Source organism: Alexandromys fortis, unplaced genomic scaffold, assembly GCF_014885135.2.
Source record: "Alexandromys fortis isolate MF-2015 unplaced genomic scaffold, M_Fortis_MF-2015_v1.1 scaffold_507, whole genome shotgun sequence".
Taxonomy (NCBI): Eukaryota; Metazoa; Chordata; class Mammalia; order Rodentia; family Cricetidae; genus Alexandromys; species Alexandromys fortis.
Window position 1 is genome coordinate 38,079 of NW_026068372.1, and position 20,801 is coordinate 58,879.

Sequence of the window (20,801 nt, forward strand, 5' to 3'; positions counted from 1 at the left end):
ATTCTATTACAGTGATTCATAGGGTTGAATGATGCTATAGTATGCTATAGGCCTTCTATAATATCCATTCCTGTCGTATCAGGTAACTTTTTTGCAAAAGTTTCTTTAATTTTTTTCTGTAAAGCATAAACCATTTGAGAAGAAGTAGGGCAACCCATTAAATGCATCTTTTTTAAAAAATATTTTTATTGCTATTTATTTAGCTATATATTTTTCTCTGCTCCCCTCCCTGCCTCTCCCCTCCTCCCTCAATCCTCTCTCAAGGTCCCCGTGCTCCCAATTTACTCAGGAGATCTTCTCTTTTTCTACTTTCTACTTCCCATGTAGATTATATCTATATAAGTCTCTCTTAGTGTCCTCATTGTTGTCTATGTTCTCTGGGATTGTGGTTTGTAGGCTGGCTTTCTTTACTTTATGTTTAAAAACCACCTATGAGCGAGTACATGTGATAATTGTCTTTCTGGGTCTGGGTTACCTCACTCAAAATAATGTTTTCTAGCTCCATTCATTTTCCTGCAAAATTCAAGCTGTCGTTATTTTTTTCTGCTATACAGTACTCCATTGTATAAATGTACCACATTTTTCTTATCCATTCTTTGATTGAGGGGCATTTAGGTTGTTTCCAGGTTCTGGCTATGACAAACAATGCTGCTATGAACATACTTGAGCATATGCCCTTGTGGCACGGTTGAGTATACTTTGGATATATATTCAAAAGTTGTATTACTGTGTCTTGAGGAAGGTTGTTTTCTAATTTTCTGAGAAATCACCATACTGACATCCAAAGAGGCTATACCAGCTTGCATTCCCACCAGCAATGCAGAAGTGTTCCCTTTACCCCACAACCTCTCCAGCATAAGTTGTCATCAGTGTTTTTGATCTTGGCCATTCTTACAGGTGTAAGATGGAATCTCAGAGTTGTTTTGATTTACATTTCTCTGATGACTAAGGATGTTGAACATTTCCTTAAGTGTCTTTCAGACATTTTAGATTCCTCTGTTGAGAGTTCTCTGTTTAGGTCTGTACTCCATTTTTTTTATTGGATTATGTGATCTTTTGGTGTCCGATTTCTTGAGTTCTTTGTATATTTTGGAGATCAGACCTCTGTCTGATGTGGGGTTAGTGAAGATCTCCATTCTGTAGGCTGCCGTTTTCTCTTGTTGACCATGTCCTTTGCATTACAGAAGCTTTTCAGTTTCAGGAAGTCCCATTTATTAATTGTTTCTCTCAGTGTCTGTGCTGCTGTGCTGCTGGGGTTATATTTAGGAAGTGGTTTCCTGTGCCAATGCGTTCAAGTGTACTTCCCACTTTCTCTTCTATGAGGTTTAGTGTGGCTGGTTTTATGTTGAGGTCTTTGATCCATTTGGACTTGAGTTTTGTGCATGGTGATAGATATGGGTCTATTTTCATTTTTCTACAGGTTGATATCCAGTTATGCCAGCACCACTTGCTAAATATGCTTTCTTTTTTCCATTTGATATTTTTTGTTTCTTTATCAAAGATCATGTGTTTGAAGATGTCTGGATTAATATCCAGATATTTATTTATTTATTTATTATGTATACAATATTCTGTCTGCATGTATGCCTGCAGGCCAGAAGAGGGCACCAGATCTCATTACAGATGGTTGTGAGGCACCATGTGGTTGCTGGGAATTGAACTCAGGACCTTTGGAAGAGCAGGCAATGCTCTTAACCACTGAGCCATCTCTCCAGCCCGATATCCAGATCTTTTATTTGGTTCCGTTGGTCCTCCTGTCTGTCCTTATGCCAGTACCAGGCTGTTTTCAGGACTGTAGCTCTGTAGTAGAGTTTGAAGTCAGGAATTGTGATGCCTCCAGAAGTTCTTTTATTGTACAGGATTGTTTTGGCTATCCTGGGTTTTTTGCTTTTCCAAATGAAGTTGAGTACCATTCTTTCGAGGTCTTTGAAGAATTTTGCTGGGATTTTGATGGGCATTGTGTTGAATCTGTAGATTGCTTTCAGTAAGATTGCCATTTTTTACTATGTTAATTCTGCCAACCGAAGAGCATGGGAAGTCTTTCCCCTTTCTGGTGTCTTCTTCAATTTCTTTCTTCGAAGATTTAAAGTTCTTGTCATACAAGTCTTCCACTTGTTTTGTAAGAGTTACTCCAAGATATTTTATGCTGGGCTGGAGAGATGGCTCAGAGGTTAAGGACACTGACTGTTCTTCCAGAGGTCCTGAGTTCAATTCCCAGCAACCACATGGTGGCTCACAACCATCTAAAATGAGATCTGGTGCCCTCTTCTGGCATGCATGCATACATGGAGGCAGAACACTATATTGTATATGTAATAAATAAAATCTTTAAAAAAAAAAAGATATTTTATGCTATTTGTGGCTATTGTGAAGGGTGTTGATTCTTTGATTTCTTCCCCAGCCCTTTTATCTTCTGTGTACAGGAAGGCTACTGCTTTTTTTTTTTTTTGAGTTAATCTTGTATCCTGCTACATTGCTGAAAGTGTTTATGAGTTGTAAAAGTTCCTTGGTAGAATTTTTGGGATCACTTATGTAAACTATCATATCATCAGCAAACAGTGAGAGTTTGACTTCTTCTTTTCCAATTTGTATCCCCTTGATCTCCCTTTGGTGTCTTATTGCTCTAGCTAGGACTTCAAGAACTATATTGAATAGATACAAAGAGAGTGGACAACCTCATCAAATGCATCTTAACCTTATCCCAACCATACTTGCTATCATTAAATCTTAAGGGTGTAGTACAGTAGGAAGAGACATTCCAATCACATTTTAATTTCATCTGTTTTTCAAAATTTCTAACTGATCCCCTAACACTATGACAACTTGCCTTAGCTCAGTTAATTCCTTCACTGTCTCATTATCAATCTTGTTTTGTTCAGTCCAAACTTCTGTTGAATGTTCTTGCCACTCTAACGAATTCAGCAGTTTAGGTTTCCGTATGAAGCGTCACTGCAGCTGTTGCTGCTGTAGCTGTCAATGCAATGATTCCCATAATAACTGCAATAACCAGTCCAACCATTTGACCTGTTCTTTTCAATGTTCTCTCAGTGAGCTTCTGCACCAGGACCATCACAGGGAGAGCCTTGCATGGCTTTTGACAACCTCACTGGTATCCAGATTGCTGGTCTTGCTCTAAGAATATATAAACTTTCAAAGGACAAATTTTAAAGCATACTAGAATTAATACAGGTATGAAGGGCACAGAGTTCGCAAGTGATGCCGTGACTATTAGGGTGTCACTGTGCAGGTACTTTTAGTAGCGAGTAAAGAAACGGTACAATGCCATAAGTAGATGGCTTTGATTTAGTCTAAAAGACAAAGTATAGTTATCATCCTTAATGTTTAATTTTCCTTCCCATGCCTTAAGAGCGTAGAAGGCACTTGGCAATTTCCACAAGTTAGTCTGAATTGAAGTGCCAGATTGTAGGACAGGACTTGACATCCCAACTCCATCAGATAAGTTCATTAACAGAAAAACTAATTTGCACAGTACCATTCAAATTATACGGTTTCCATATTAACCCTGAGTGAAAATATCTTCCTTGAGGTGATCCAAAATGGCTCCAGTCTATGCCATCTCCTTGGGAGATATTAATTAGCACTTGAGGCCTCTTACTCTGACATTGTTGCCGATGCATCCAGTCAGATTCTTTGTTGCTGACCTGCATCTCACAGAACAGTAGATTTCTGGAACTAATATCATTAATCTCCTGCCCTTTTAAAACCAGATGCTTGAAGCATATAAAACTTGTTACGATAATCTTGGGTAGCCCTAACTATGGAAAGTCATACATGATAGGTCATATTTAGGCATTGAATTTCATTTCCCACGCAAAAAGAAATTCCCTGTACTCCCTCAGTGTAGTTTTCATCCACTCTATCCTCCTCCGTCCGCTGAGAAGGACCTCTGTTGTCGTATGGACCAGGTAGCTATGAAGATTCATCAACCACTACAGGAATATCCATATCTCCCCAACTTATTGCTGTGTTAATTAGAGAGTTGGGGATAAAAGCCTGATATGTATAGTTTGCCCCTGTTACTGGTATAACTGTTATTCTTAAAAAAACGATTAGAGAGCGGCTGCAAACGGTCCCCGGAGCGGGCTGGCGGAGGGAGCCCGCCATGAGGGCGGCTACAAACGATCCCCCGGGCGGGCTGGCGGAGCCCGCCATGGGAAAGGGGCTACAGGAGGGCACGCTTCCTTGGCCCACGGTGGCGGCAGGTAACAGACACGTAAACACAGGAAATAGCCATAAGTATTTATTAAGGAAGGGGGAGAAAGAAAGACAGAAAAAAGAGATAAAAGGAGAGAGGAGAGATAAAAGAAGAGAGAGAGAGAGAGAGAGAGAGAGAGAGAGAGAGAGAGAGAGAGAGAGAGAGAGAGAGAAAACGCGTGCACACGCCAAGGAAGCAGAAAGAGAGAGTGAGAGGTCCCAAGATGGCGATGGGCGGGTCAGAGGTTATGGGAGTGGGCATGGCTAGGGCAGAGACCCAAGAATATCAATAACTACCACAAAATAACCATGCAAGGAACAGATCTGTAGCATTCAGGCTTCTGAGTCATTCCCCTCCCCTTTGTCACAAATTCTTAAACTGTCCCCAGGTGAGAGGCTTTGCTATCTGCTCCAGGGGTCTTTTGTTTCCCAGGGGCATCTCAGCAGCTGCAGTGTCTGGGAGATGTCTCAAGCTCATGCTGGATTTTTTAAAATCAATTCTGATGGGATCCACAATCCTTTATCTCCTGTGGAAACATAAACATAACCTCGGCCCTGACTTAATATTTTCCCTGGACTATTTTCATGTTAAAACATTTAAAACTGACAATCCTGGAGTCCCTTTGTCCTGAGGGAACTTGTCTTTCCAGTTCTTAAAGTGCTCAGCTTCTTTGTCCTTCTTCAGCGGATCCTTTATCTTTCTTCAAGCCACACGTTGGGCACCAAAACGTCGTGGATGTCGCAACGCAGGTGTTGGGTTCATGCCAGTCCCTTGAAAGTGCTCGCTCACATAGGGAGCCACAGGGCGGCGACGCGGGTGACGTGCGAGGCGAAGCGTGTGGCGTGCGCCTCAGAGGAGCGGATGTTAGTCAGAGTACAGCAGAAAATGTCCAGTGAACGAAACTTCATGGACAAGCCTGTCCACTATTCAAAAAATAGCCCTGGGCCTTGGGATCCCAGCAAGTGCAACAGTTGCCTACATCCTATATATACCGCCGATACAGGGAAAGCAGAGAAGAGCGATTGACATTAGCTGGTGAAGATGACATCAAGATAGAGACGCGAGTTCCCCAGGAGGCTGAGAAGCTCCTCGTTGGTCGACAAGGAGCCAATATTAAACAGCTGCGGGAGCAGACAGGCGCTCGGATTGATGTGGACACAAGGGATGTAGGCGATGAGCGAGAGCTGCTGATCAGCGGGTTTCCTGTTCAGGTGTGCAGGGCCAAGGCCGCATCCGTCAGATCCAGACAGAGAACACCCCAGTGTCTGAGCAACTCTCACTGCCCCCAGAGATCCGTGGGCAGAATCACAGGGAGAGGTGGCGAGACGAGTCGCTCTATCTGTAAGGCCTCTGGAGCCAAAATCACTTGTGACAAAGAATCAGAGGGAAGGGTACTACTGTCAAGACTTATAACAATCTCAGGAACACAGAAGGAAGTGGCAGCAGCCAAGCATCTGATATTGGAGAAAGTTTCGGAGGATGAAGAGCTTCGGAAAAGAATTGTCCATTCTGCAGAAACCAGAGTCCCACGAAAGCAGCCAATCAGTGTGCGAGGAGAGGCAGTGGCAGAGCCAGGCGGAGCTGACGAAGCAGCTTGATGGAAGAATACCAGTTCTAGCATGGGGCCAGCTGCACCCCCGGAGGTTCTTCTCTGCAAAGGAGGGGGTGATATGGTTGATTCTGGACCAAAAGAAGGTTCCTGGGAGAACCTAATGATGACGGCTTTCAGAATTCGGGTGCCCAGACCAGTCCAGGGACTGTTTGAAGGGATGTAATGAAGAGGAGGCTATTAACCATGCGAAAGACAGGAATGCTGGATTAACTGACCTAAAATAGGAAACAATTAAAAAGTCTGTTTTTGTGATTTCCATCTCTGCCCCCCCCCCCCGCCATGCTCCCGGCCACCCAAGAGTGCTGCATTTAATAAAGCCCGGACATTTTATTCGATTTGATTTGCCTGATTGGATTTCCTTGTGTCAGTGGAGCGGCTCGTCTTAGGCTTTTTCCTAACAAAAACGCCAAGTGCAAATTCTCGACTCATTAGGTACCACGGTTTTCTTGGTTTTCAGCTTCCCACCTTCCACACTTTAGTTTAAGGCCGTGGGAAATAGAATTTTGGCTTTCTTGGAGTATCAGCATTTCTGGAAGCTGTCAGATGCTTACGGATTCTTAGCTCAATGAGCTATTGTCTTTTCCCCTTGGCTGTCTTCTGTGGTTGCACTGGTTAGATTTTCAGTTCATTCTGTTTGTAATTGTGAAAGCACCTGGGTCTCTGGATTCAAGGCCACGTGAGAACCACACGTCCTTCTAGGCTATGCTTTTCCTGCTGTATTTGCACCCTACCAGTTTAGTTTGATGATGCATGATCTAGATAACTCTCCCGATTTAGAATCATAGAACCTTCACAGATCCGAGGGGGTGTTCTGATAATACATGAGAGTACCACCTCTACAGTGTGTGTGTGTGTGCAGGTAGTTTAGGGACGGGGTACAGTGGGGAGGCATATGGCGGAAGTCATGTTTTTGAGCCAAGGTTCACAGATGGAGAGATTTGCCCGAAAACATCCAGTTGGGAGAGAAGAATGCAATGTTTGGTGCAACCATGTAAGTCTTTCCTGCAATCCTGAAGGACAGTGTGTGAGTGAGAAGAAAAGAATATATGTGAAAAGGGCGAGAGAGGGAGAGTCCCGCAGGAACCTTCAGTGGGCCTGCATTTGGAATATGAAGCAGGTAGGGATTAAATTCTGAAGCCAGAGAGGTGAGAAACCAGATCATCCTCTTGCATAAAGACAATGATGAATAATTTACCTGGTGTCAATCTGAAGAGCCACTGAAGCGCTCAGCAGGGGCTTGACTAGAATATAGTTACATTGTGAGGTTTTGCATAGGCTTTATATCTTTGGGAAATTCTCAGACAAGATTCACATTGGGTGACAAAAGGTATCTGCTAAACAAAAGATGGATTAGGACTAGGTGCTATTTCCCCAAAGCTAGGCCCAGTGTAGCCCAGCAGGAATTCTGCCACACGTCTGTCTGCTCTCCCTCTCTAAATATCCTGTCTGTTTGCTGCAATGTTGGACGGAGGAGTTGAGCACACACCAATTCTCCCTGTCTTTTTCTTTACTCCTGTTTAATTCTGCATGTATGTGTGTGTAACTTGGATTCAACTCTGTGCGTGTGTGCATGTAACCATTGTTTAGAAAAACGTGTTTTAAATGGCAACCAGGTGGCTCTTCTCTAACTTGGCTGGTGACCTCATCATGATGTAAGCAGCTACATGGCTGGCAGCCATCTTTTACTGAGGTTAAAGAGCAAACTTGTTAGTCCCAGTGAGCTAGCTCTCTGTCCATTTTGTCTCCCTTTAGAGTTGGGGGCTTCACTCCAGACCCCTGGCATCCATTTTGGAATGTTGGGCAGAAAGCTCCATTTCAAGCCACCTCCCCTGGGAGTTGCCTCAATCCAAACTGCACCTCTAAGAAAGCCCGCCAAACAGTGACCCATCCCCAGGGAGGGTCAAGACAGCTACCACAAGCTATATAAACTGCAGCCCAGAGAATGAACACGTGATCTCTCCTTTTTCCTCTCCAGTGTTCATTCTAGTTCTCCTTTCCCCCACCCCTTGCCCCCAGGAGTGCTGGTATCCATTAAACCTGGGCTCCTTCTAATTTGATCTGATCTTGTTTGATTTGGATTATTGGCATGTTGGTCAGAAAAATACTTAACACTAAGTACCTATGTCTTTGCCAAGTTTTCAACGCCAAATGTTTGGGTTAAGGCTTCACCTCAGCCCCTGGCATCCATATACCCAAAGAGTCTGGAATGTTTGATTGGAAAGCTCCATCCCAAGCCCCCTCCCCTGGGAGCTGCCTCAGTCCAGGCTCCACCTCTGAGAAAGCCCACCAAACAATGACCCTTCTCCTCAGAGATGCTCAAGACCGCTCTCACAGGGTATTTAAGCAGCAACCCAGAGAACAAACACGTGGTTTCCCCATCTTCCTTTCCTATTTGCTCTCTAAGGGCCTGGAAGGTCACCCAGGAGTCTTGGTATCCACTAAACCTGTTTGTTTTTTTCTAATTCGGTTTGATTTGATCTGATTTGGATCATTGCATTGGTGGAGACATTTTTCGGACCACAAAAATTTTTCACCAAGCCTCTAGAGAATTTAAATAAATAAGTGGTGGCCTACGTTTGCTAAATAAAGTACTTGATAAATAAGATATACATTCTGTAGTGGAGTTTCTGGTCCCCCAGAGCGTTCTTTTCCCAGAGCTGGGCATTTGGGCAGAGGCTTCCATGGCTTTCCAAGGGCAATGCTGGCCTCTGTGCTCCTTCAGTCCCTGCTCACAGTCCCCTCTTCCCCTGTTTCCATTTGGCCCTGGTGATCTTTTTCATGTCACGTTTCCTTGCCTTCTCTGGAAACAGCAATGTAAGTTTGATACATATTTGTTCTGTCTCATTTTTTATTATTGACTTCCCACCTGTATCTCCTAGTGAATCGGATAGAAGAGGGTGTCGGGTGATGCTGTGGTGATGGGCAAGGACCAGGTGCTTTAAGGTTTGTTTGTGTGAAGACAGGAGAGTGTAAGTGTTGATAAGGAGAAAGCCATCTGAGATGTAGAAAAGAATGAAACATGTTACTGATTTCTCCCCCCCCCCCCATTCTGTTACTGTTCCCAATCTTGACATTAATTGGTTGGCCTGATAAGCTATTAGTCTAGCTCTGGCAGAGTACCAAACACTATACTCTACCACTATAGCATCATAGCCACAAGGTCAGGATTTTAAATTCTCTTTGGTTGCTTTCTAATGTGTCTAAAATGGATCTCTTTTTGTAGACTCCAAGTTCTTGTGAGCTGCAGGGAGTTGACCTGAATCCACCTGGAACAGCATCTTGCCAGATCCAAGTAGTGCCTGACTTTTCCACAGAGGCTGGACAGTGAAGTGAACCAGCCAGATGCTCCAGGATGGGGCCAGCACCCCAGATTTCTCAGGTCCCAATGATTACAATGCCCCCAGGTCAGGAGAAAGCAGTCTTGAGAACACAGCATCCTCATTCCTGTCTCACCTGCTGTCCCTTTCTAACTCCTCACCTTTTTATAGTAAACAAAAGGGAAGGATGTTAGTCTGCAGGCATCTGTACTGGCCCACCCTTGTGTCCTACAGGACACCTCCTCAGCTGCAGCCACTAAGAGCACCTCTGTGCACTGTACCTACTGTCCCTCTATAAAAGGCAGGCCTTGCCCACCTCCCTCTCTCTCTCATTTTCTCTTCTGTCACGTTTGTTCCCAGGACTGGTCTCTGGCCCCTCTCTGCCCCCTTTATGCCCCTTATCTGTCCCCTATTCTGCCCCTTCTTTCCCCTCTTTCAAAAAACCTCCCATGTGGGCCCTGTTGTATGGCATGACTCCTTCCCGCCATTTTTAAATAAATTATGACAGCTTGAATTTTATTTATTTGTTAATTTCATTTATTTAAAAGAGGCAGGCCATCACCTAACACATGTCATATCTGACACAGAAAACCAATAATAGCATTCATGTCTCAGATCAATTGTCTTAGTCACCTTTTCCTCACTATGAATGACTTTATCCTGATCCATAGGCAGCAGGCAGAGAGAGAGGGAGAGAGGGAGAGAGGGAGAGAGCGAGAGCGAGAGCGAGAGCGAGAGCGAGAGCGAGAGAGAGAGAGAGAGAGAGAGAGAGAGAGAGATTTGGCATGGTCTTTCAAAACCTCAAAGCCCACCCATGTGACACACTTCTTCCAACAAGGTCACAGCTATTCCAATAAGACCACCCTACCTAACTGTTCAAATTCAGTGGTTCTCAACCTTCCTAATGCTGTGACCCTTTACTATAGTTCCTCATGTTGTGGTGACCCCCAACCATAAAATGATGGTTGCCCCTGAACAGAACATGCTAAAGATCAAAGAGGAACACATGCCTTTAGTCCCAGCACTTGGGAGACAGAAGCAGAGAAATCTTTGAGGTCAAGGCCAGCCTGGTCTGCAATGTTCGTTCTAGGACAGTCAGAACTAAACAAAGACACCCGGCCTCAAAAAAACAAAACAAAACAAAACAAGATAAAGCAAAAGGACACGAAGTTGGAAAGAAGTGGAAATGGACCCAGAGGAGAAGAGTAGAGGGGTGAGAAATGTCAAAATATGTTACAGGTATGTATGAAATTACCAATAATTAATAAAAATACTCCCTATGCATGCATATACGGAAAGAAGTAAATATGTTTCAAAAAAGAAATAGTGCCTCAAAAAGCAAAATAAAACAACAAAGAAAGTAGCAATTGCTCTTAGTGCCACTGCCACCCAGCCATATTCAAATGGCAGCAGTTTTCTCCACAGGCCTCAAACTTGTGTAAAAACCAAACGACTTCCTTGATCACTGTGGGACAATTGTCTTTTATCTTGTCACTTGTATTATTTTAGTAAAATTTTAATTCGCCAATAGCCAGGCAGGAAGTAGATGCGGGGTGATGAGAACAGGAGAATTCTGGGAAGAGGAAAGAGTTCAGTCTGCAGTTGTCACCCAGACACAGAGGAAACAAGATGAGAACACCTTGCTAATAGAAGGTACCGAGCCACACGGCTAACACAGACAAGTATTATGGGCTAATATAAGATGTAAGAGCTAATAAGAAGCCTGGGCGGATAGGCCAACTCGTTTATAATTGATGTAGACCTCGGTGTGTTTCCTTGGGACTGAATAGCTGCAGGACCAGGAAGGACAGCAAAGCTCTGTCAACACTTGATTGCTCTCCTGCCCATCTGTCAGATGATTATGATGTTTGTGATTTTCATATAAGCTTTATATCATCCTTAAAGTGCAATCATGATACACACCTGGATACACACACACACACACACACACACACACACACACACACACACCCTCTGCCTTCCTAGATCTCAACAGATAAATGGGTGAAGTCAGACTGGGTAGCTTTCCTTCTGCAACTTGCTTTAAATATAATAATTATAATTATTTATGTGAATGTGTATGTCTACCACAGCATGTATGTGGCGGCAGAAGATGGCTTTGGGGAGTCAGTTTATCTTTTTCATTTTGTCGAGGTCCTGGCTCTCTTCTTTTTCTACAGGCTAGTTGGCCCGTGAACTTGGACGATTGACCTCTGCCTCTCCATCTCTCTGTAAGAGTACCGGATGGCAGGTGTGGGTTCTGGTTATTGTCAGGCTTGCCTAGCAAGTACTTTCAGCAGCTGATCTGGAACTCAGAGATCCGCCTGCCTCTGCCTCCTGAGTGCCGGGATTAAAGGCGTGCGCCACCACTGTCCAGCTTGTTTTCGTTCTGTCTTTCCCTGTTGTGGACATGTAGGTTGATGCTATATTTTAGCTGTTATAAGTAGTATTTCAATAAACACGTCAATACAGATATCTATTCAGCATATTGATCTTGTTTCCTTTTGTTATATGCATAGTATTGGGATGGCTGAATCACAAGTTAGCTTCTTAAAATTAAAATATCTTATTTTTATTAATTTAGATTAAGTACACCTGTGCATGTCTGAGTCTTGCGTTTGCTCGTGTTTAAGTGTAATGCACATGGAGGCCAGTAGAGGGCACCAGATCCCGCCTGCAGCCGCAGTTAAGGGCAGTTGGGAATCACCCCATGTGGGTGTCAGGAACTGAACTCCAGTCTTCAGTAAGAGCAGCAAGCACTCTTAACTATGGGGCCATCTTTCCGGACCCACGTGGTAGTTCTGTTTTTAATTCTTTGAGGAAATGTCACACTGCTTTCCATAATGGCTGTACTAATTTACATTGTCTACAGCAGGCACAAGGATTCCCTTTCTTTGCATCTTACTAACACTCACCACTTTTCTTTTCTTTTTTTTAAATTTTTTTTAATTTTTAATTTTTTTAAATTTATTTATTTATTAAAGATTTCTGTCTCTTCCCCGCCACCGCCTCCCATTTCCCTTCCCCTCCCTCAACCAAGTCCCCCTCCCTCGTCAGCCCAAAGAGCAATCAGGGTTCCCTGCCCTGTGGGAAGTCCAAGGACCACCCACCTCCATCCAGGTCTAGTAAGGTGAGCATCCAAACTGCCTAGGCTCCCACAAAGCCAGTATGTGCAGTAGGATCAAAAACCCATTGCCATTGTTCTTGAGGTCTCAGTAGTCCTCATTGTCCGCTATGTTCAGTGATCCTAGAGAAGCTAAATAAAGAGAACCCAAAGAAAAACATACAGGCATCCTCCTGAATATTAACCTTCATCAGGCGATGAAAGGAGACAGAGACAGAGACAGAGACCCACATTGGAGCACCGGACAGAAATCTCAAGGTCCAAATCAGGAGCAGAAGGAGAGAGCACGAGCAAGGAACTCAGGACCGCAAGGGGTGCACCCACACACTGAGAGAATGGGGAGGTTCTATCGGGAACTCACCAAGGCCAGCTGGCCTGGGTCTGAAAAAGCCCGGGTTAAAACCGGACTCGCTGAGCATATTTCTTTTCTAATAACTGTCCCAGGAGCGGGTGCAATGGCTGAGAGCACTGGCTGCTCTTCTGGAGGAGCCAGGGGTTCAGTTCCTAGCACCCATATGGGTCTGACACCCTTTGCTGGCTTCAGGTAGCACTGTACTATGCATGGAACATAGACATGCCGGCAAAACACCCCTCCATATAAAATAAAAAACCTACAGAAATACCCATCCTAGCAGGTGTGGGGTAGTTTTGATATGCATTTCCCGAGTCGTTAGTGATGTGGAACGCCCTTGATAGCTGGTGTCATGGACACTCAATGTCAGTTGTCATATGCCATATGAATGCACTGGGGTAGCTGGCTCTGGAAGCAGAGCTGCACCCTCATCCCCAACTCCACCTCCATTTCAGGCATAAACGTGCTTGTTTCAAGGGGTCTTCCAAGGTCTAGGGATGGGCTGGCCCCCTAACTCGGATAGAAAGGGAACAAACATCAAAAGAGCCCAAGAGTGACGATACTGGCCTGTCAGTACACAGCGATACACATCTTTAATCACGGAACTCTGGAGGCAAAGGCAGGAGCATCTCTGTGAGCACCAGGCCAGCCGAGTCTACAGTGTAAGACTCTATCTCAAACCCAGCCAACCAAACAAAGTGCCCTTGACAATGACTGGCAGGTGACCCGTTTCCCACAGAGGTCCTAGTGTTGGTCTGAAGGGGCCTGCAGCGGGAGAGAGGCTGAAAGCTCAGCCATGGGGTGAAAACCCAGGTCAGTTTCCGCTGGATGTCTGTAAGCTCCCCAGTTTGATGGTTTTTATTCTTTACTTAGAAGCCTCCCACAAGGAGACATTCTACTCTGCCCAGGACTTTCTGTCTGTTGGTGGCTGCCTTAAAGAGGGGTTTCCCAAGTTAGTGTCTGCTAGATACTTGAGTACCCGATTCGATTGCTTTGTGCTCTCTCTCTCTCTCTCTCTCTCTCTCTCTCTCTCTCTCTCTCTCTCTCTCTCTCCTTCTTAATAAAGTCACCCATTCAAAACCAAAATTGTGGCCACTGTAGATCAGCCTCTGAACTGTACAGTCCAGCGATTGATATTTGTGTATCCACCTCAGAAAAGTCTCAATGTTTCCCATCCGTTAATGAATTACATGGTTCCTCAAGCTGTTGTCTGAATGACAGCTATTTAGGTATTGACTTCACACCGGTTATATGGTTTCAGGTATTTTCTCCCATCCTTTATATTGTCTTGCTTTTATTTCATTGGTCGTTTCCTTTGCTCAGCAGAATTTTTTCAATCTGATGCGGTCTTGTGTTAGTTAATTTTCTGGTGGTTGTGACAAAGTCCTGTACTTGAAGACTCGTGGTCTCTGGGGGATACAGTTCATCTTGGTGGTGGGAAGGCCTGGCGGTGGGAGCACCAGGCAGCTGGTCACTCAGCGTCAGCAAGCAGAGAGAGATGGCCGCTGGGACTCAGCTATCTTTTTCATTATTCAGTCTGGGATGCCAGTCCACGAGGTGGCGCTGCTTACATTCGGGTGCTGCCCACTCTTCAGTGAAACTTTTCTGAGACTGCCACAGAGAGACCTTAATTTCAGTTCCATTAACAGTGACATCCTACTTGTTCGGGGGGCAATTTGTTTCTTATGGTTTTGTTGTTATATTAAAAACTCATGCCAAGGCCGGTTTCAACGTACAGTTCTATGTTTGCTTTTAGGGGTATTAGCTTCGAGCCTACAGGAGATCCTGTCTCAGAGATTAGTCTCACAGCAGTACCCACCAATTTTAAGGAGAGTGTTTGGAATACAGGAAATACCCAAAACACACCCGGTGACGGGACAAGAAATATTGATGTCGACATGAATTGTGTGAGTCATGTTACGGGCAAAGGAGACAGTGCTGGGTGAAGAATCGGCCTTGCAAAGAGTTTATCCGTACTAATAAAAAAGCCAGGAGGGCCGGGCGATTGTGGCGCACACCTTTAATCCCAGCACTCGGAAGGCAGAGGCAGGCGGATCTCAATGAGTTCGAGACCAGCCTAGTCTACAGAGCTAGTTCCAGGACAGGCTCCAAAGCCACAGAGAAACCCTGTCTTGAAAAACAAAACAAAACAAAACAAAAACCAAAAAAACAAAAACAACAACAACAACAACAACACGCCTGGAGGAAGTTTTTAAATGTAGTTTATGTCATTGCATGGGCTGTCTGTTGTTAAAAATCAGCATTTTCTATGTTGTTAATAGTTTCTGTGTTAATAACCATGCCTGGAAGGAAATGAAAAATTGCCTTCTGACTTCATGCCCTTTAAAAAAATTCTTGTTTTTAAAATTGTGTGTGTGCATGCGTGTGCGCATGCATGTGCGTGTATGTGTCCACAGAGGCCTGAAGAGAGAAAACATCAGATTCCCTAGAGCTGGAGCTTATGGGTTTCTTGACATGGATGCTGGGAACCAAATGCAGGTCCTCTGGTAGAACAGCACATGTTCTTAACCTCCAAGCAAACTCTCTAGACCCTCATTTCCTTCTTGATTACTGAATGCCAAGCGTTCTTGGATGGTTTATTCAACTGCTATTAAAAAAAAAAAAAGGTAAAATGTAGTTTTAAAGAACTGCATAATTTGTCCATAGGGCAAAGGAAAAAGCTTTGGACTTGGCATCAGAAAATTGAGACTAGAAACTGACCCTGCCACTGGCCAGTTGTAGGCCTGGAAGCGAGGTTCAACCTCTGCACTTCCCCCATCTGCAACATGGAGCTATCACAGGGAAGTTAAGGGGCGCTATTATAGGGTTAGGAATGAGAGTTTTTGATGAATGTGTATAAATGAAAATGATCTGAGTAATAAATGGAAAAACAAATAAATAAAAGCTGCCCCTAGCCAGCTATGGCAGCACATGGCTGTGGCCTCTGCACTTGGGAGATGGAAACAGGAGCTTCAGGAACTCAAGACCATCTACATGAAGTCCTATATCAAAACAAAACAAACAAAACCCCAAATATGCCTAAGCATCACAAGTACCTAAGGTCAAGGAATGGCTTGTATATTTAGCATCTCTGAACAACTTTCTCTTGCTAATCTCTACTAATTTAAAACTCTTTAGAGACAGTCTCACTATTAAGTGTAAAGTAGCCTCGAACTCAAGATCTGCCCACTGAAAAGAGGGGTGGGGGATAATTCACACATCTTAAAATTCTCTATTTCAAAGTGTATGGTTCAGTGACCTCGGCACAATCACAATGATGTGCAGTCTTCAACGCAATTCCAAAAAGCTTAAATTACCCTGCCCCTCCCCCCAACAACAACAACAAAAAACCAATAACAGTCACTTTCCCCACTACAACCACTAACATGCTTCCAGTTTTTCTGGGTTTGCCAGAAGTTTACATGTATTGGTCAGGGTCTCGGTAGGTAGGTAGCTCATGCTCAGACTGGCTTTGAACTCGCTCTTTAGTTGAGGGGCCTCTGAAGCCACCTCTCAGCCTACTTTCTTCATCTTGTTTTCGAGATTCTCATGCTTCATTGTGTCAGGACCTTCACTGTGTCAGGACCCTTGTATTGATCATATGCTATTGTGTGTGCACCAAATTTGATTTACCCATTCAGAGTTATATTTGGGTTGCTTCACCCTTAAACGCCTTCAAGACAGGAGAGTAACATTGTGAACAGCTTTTCATATGCAAACCTTCGTCTTTCACGTTAGTTTCTCATTTCAGGTTCAGGTTGAAGCCGGGCACTCAGTGCCAGCGGTGTCCCGTACTCTCCTTACACCGCTAGACTGCGCTAGCTCCTGCTAGGAAGCCCCGGGTGCACATGCGCACATTCGTAGAATGGGAGGTGGGGGGTGTGTCCCGCCCCCGCCCTCTAACCTGCGGATTCTTCCGACACTCTAGCCGGGTCGGGGAAATGCAACCAATCCACGAATGTGTCCGGGAGCGGCGCTTCGCAGTGGTTGATGAAGTCTGATGACGTACAACGCCCTCCAATCGGCGCGCGGAGGGCTGGGCTAGCGTCAGCTGGAGGAACCACGTGACCCGAGCCTGGCTCCGGAAGCTACCTATCCGGTAGACAGCTCCCCGGGCACCTACGGCTGCGATGGTGAGTGAGGACGCATGCGCGGGCGTGCACGCCTAGGGTTCCGCGTCCCCGTTCCCCAAGCTTCAGTTGCCCCCTTATGGCCTGCACTCGGCTCTTACCTTTATTCCACCCTGGGAACGAGAGGGAACGGAGATGGGAGGGAGGCGACAAGGAGGGCTGGAGAAGGCTCTGCCACCGGGTGTTCTGCGGCTGGGGAATAGTCTAGATGGCACAAGGGGCAGGGCACAATGGGGCTGGAGTGAGAAGGGCTGCGAGGAGGGGCTAGGAAGGTCTCCAGGGTCGTCTACACAAGTGGATGAGCTCGGGGGTCCAGTAGTGGCCGCAGATAGAGACTCCTGCTTACAAGTCACTTAAGAGGGTCTGGAAGGGCTAATTCAGGAGGAAGATGGGTCTGCAAGGCTGCCATGCTTCTCACCCCTTGCCTCTTTACCCACTAGACTTCCGCACTGACCCAGGGGCTGGAGCGAATCCCAGACCAGCTTGGCTACCTGGTACTGAGCGAAGGTGCAGTGCTGGCGGTGCGTTGTGGGAAAGTGAGGCGTGCGAGCAGGGCGTGGGCGGGACTGAGTGTGTGTGTGTGTGTGTTGGGGAGGTCCTTTTGGGATACACGACCCAGAAATACCATCAGATATTGCCCAGTTTCTCCCAGTTGTCTATGTTTTGTCCTCTGGCTCCCGGCTTGCCATATATTGAGCTTTTAGTAACTAATGTCTGGAATCCAAGTCTTTTGTTTTATGGTATAAAAGAGGTTTGTATCCAAAGGGCTGGGGATGTAGTTCAGAGAGTTAATTTGCTTAGCACGCTCAAAGCCTTGGGTTCAATCCCCAGTACTACATAAACCAGGTGGGACATAACCTGTCATCCCAGCACTTGGAAGAAGTTCAGGATCATCCTTGGCTACGTAGTGAATTCATCCCAGCCTGGACTACATGTAACCTTGCCTCAAAAAAAAAGTGTGTGGGGGGGGGTTAGTTTACCAACTTTCTGAAGTCATACAATTAGTTTGATGATAACTAATCACTTATAGTGTGTTTTTATTTGGTATCGCTTTAAAACTCACATGGGACATGGGGGTGCATATAGGTGCCACAGCCAGTGAATGTCAGAGAACAACCCTCGGGAGTGAGTTCTTCCAACATGTGGATCCTGAGGATTGAACTCGGGTCATCGGCATTGAGACAAGCACTTTTATGTTTGAACCATTTCACCTGCACCTAGCTCGCAAGACTTCTTTAGAGGCAGGAATGAGCTGAGCTGCAAGGGCAGAAGGCTGTGAACGAGGAAAGAACACTCAGGGCTGGGGGCTGGACTTTACTGCCTGAGTGTGTCAGTGCCTGTCTGGGTTAGTTGTGGGTTTGTGTTGAAACGGTTTGAGCAGGAAGGATGATGTGGTAAGAATCTGATAGTGGAGGACTTCCTAAGGCTAGCCTCGACATCTTTGGAGGAATCCTGAGGGTTATTTAAAACACAAACATGGCTCACTGAAAAGGTTTAACATGGCTGTTACAGGAGTCATCTAGGTAGGAAACTAGACTGGTAGCAAGAAGGAACAAGGTATCTATTCTTCCCGCCCCCTTAGGAGAACCAGCTATGGTGGCGAACACCTTTTTTTTAAATTAAGATTTTATTTATGTATATGAGTGCTCTATCTGCATGATGCCTTTCTCCCAGAAGAGGGTATCAGGTTGCACAGATGGTTGTGAGCCATCTGCGGTTGCTGGGAATTGAACTCAAGACCTCTGCCAGAGCAGCCAGTGCTCTTAACTGCTGAGTCATCTCTCCAGCTCAATTGCATCTATTTTGTAGTGTGCCTGCACATGTGTGTACAGGTATGTGTGCCCATGCACACGCTGAGGCCAGTACAGGACAGTAGAGTCCTGCTCTTGGCACTCTCTGCCTTATTTCTTGGGCCAGGGTCTCACTGAACCTGGAGCTAGGCTTGCAAGCCCTGAGTAAGCCCCAGCAGTCCACCTGTCCTGTGCCCCCTTACGGTGCTGGCGTTGCAAGTGTGGCCATGCCTGGCTGGGGATTTGAACTCAGGTCCTCTTGCTTGTACAGCAAGTGCTCTTATTCACTAAGTCATCTCCAGAGCCCAGCGGTGTTAGAGGTGTTCTACATGTTGGCACTAACTAGACAAAAGTACTTCTGCATGTATATGACCTTTCTGAAGTACTCATCCAGTAGCGCTTTAAACTGGGAAAACCAGAAAAATACTGTGGTGCCTGAACAAATAACCCAGGAGAGGAGGCTGACCAAGGAAGTGGCTAAGAATGTTGATGGCCTGACTGTAGATACTGAGTTTGAGGTGTACTAATAACAGATATGTACAACATTTATTATGCAGGTACATAGTGCTCTCGTTTTCTCACGAACCCTTCACAAGCCCATAAAATAGGTCCTGCTGACCCCAACCTACAGATAGGGAAACAGAGCGAAAGGAACTAAGCCTAGTAATATAGGCCCACTTAGAAGCAGTGAGGAGAGGAAGTTAAGACAGTCTGTACTACTGTACAGTCTGTAGAGGAAGTCTGGACTACTGTCCTAGTTAGAGGGAAAGCTTCAAAGACAGAGTGGGTGTTTCTGCTTCATAGCCTACAGACAGGACAAGTGGGAAGACTGGGAACAGGTGGAACCTTTAAAGACTGAGCAATTAGCTTAGTAGTGGAACATCTGCCAGGTGAGGAGCTGGGGCGTGGCTCAGTGGTAGAGCATCTGCCTAGAATCCCCCAGTGAGGGGCTGGGGTGTGACTCAGTGGTAGAGCCCCTGCCTAGAATCCCTAGTGAGGGGCTGGGGTGTGGCTCAGTGGTAGAGCACCTGCCTAGAATCCCCCAGTGAAGGGCTGGGGTGTGGCTCAGTGGTAGAGCACCTGTCTAGAATCCCCCACTGAGGGGCTGGGGTGTGGCTCAGTGGTAGAGCCCCTGCCTAGAATCCCCCACTGAGGGGCTGGGGTGTGGTAGATCATTTGATAAACACACGAGAGGTTTTGATTGCCAGCATGGATATCAGTAGAGCTGCAAATAAAGCCTGGTGTTTCAGGATGAGAAACAGGATGGCACAAGGGATGGCAACACCACCATAAAGAAGCTTTAGGTAGAATGTTTCCAAGGCTAGGCAACTTGAGACTATGGGAGACCATAACAAGTATGAGACGCTGTGGTCCTGTGTCTTGGATTTGTTCCTAACTCTGGGCTCTCACTTTTTGCCCCTACTCTCCTCCATCCACATGCAGTCATCTGGGGACCTTGAGAACGATGAGCAGGCAGCCAGCACCATCTCAGAGCTGGTCAGCACAGCCTGTGGCTTCCGGCTGCACCATGGCACGAACGTCCCTTTCAAGCGCCTGTCTGGTGAGCTCCTGCCTTTGGTGGTGGGGTTTTTTTCTAGAGGCTTCTCTGTTTAGGGAAGGAGTATCTAGCTCCATTCCATTGACTCCCAATTCCTCCTGGGGTCCCTGGTTCAACTCCTGCCTTCAGTTTGAGATCCCTCTACTATGAGAACCGAGTAATAAGGACGAGAAGGGTTTTCACAGCCGCCTCTCCTTTGTCTCATTCCAGCCAGTTTTGCTGTGACCTCACGGAGGCCACTGCACTCACTAACTGTGCTCCCTTCCCTTTCCAGTGGTCTTTGGTGAACACACGCTGCTGGTGACCGTGTCCGGACAGAGGGTGTTTGTGGTAAAGAGGCAGAACCGCGGTCGGGAACCTATTGATGTCTGAGCTGCAGAAGGCTCTGGCTGGACTGTGGACTGCTGCTGAGGCCTGTGACGGGGGACACTGTCCTCTGTCTTTCTCACTGCTGGAACTGGGCCTGTGCTCACCACCTCCTCACCCCATCCAAGTCACAAAGGCTAAGTGACTTCTGCGCTAAGGGAAACTGGCAAAAAGACCCTCTTTCCTGCCTTCTGCACAATAAACAGCGATGCAGCCCTTCTTAGTGCTCACAATATGTGCACAGAATGGTTTGTCTGGGTGGGAGTGGGGCTAAGGCCATCGCACCTTGTGCCAGTCTTTGACCCTCTAGGGAGATAGCCGTACCTCAGTCCATCA

General features: G+C 45.8%; 1 protein-coding gene and 1 pseudogene across 1 annotated transcript; both read left to right on the top strand.

The window, feature by feature from the left end:
• Nucleotides 1-4,951: 4,951 nt before the first annotated feature.
• Nucleotides 4,952-5,981, top strand: LOC126495490 (tudor and KH domain-containing protein-like; annotated as a pseudogene).
• Nucleotides 5,982-16,625: 10,644 nt separating this feature from the next.
• Nucleotides 16,626-20,698, top strand: Lamtor4 (late endosomal/lysosomal adaptor, MAPK and MTOR activator 4). The gene is made up of 4 exons (XM_050133068.1): nucleotides 16,626-16,754; nucleotides 17,192-17,272; nucleotides 19,985-20,102; nucleotides 20,374-20,698. The coding sequence occupies exons 1-4, from the start codon at nucleotides 16,752-16,754 to the stop codon at nucleotides 20,469-20,471; spliced, it is 300 nt and encodes a 99-aa protein (XP_049989025.1). The 5' UTR covers nucleotides 16,626-16,751; the 3' UTR covers nucleotides 20,472-20,698.
• Nucleotides 20,699-20,801: the final 103 nt, after the last annotated feature.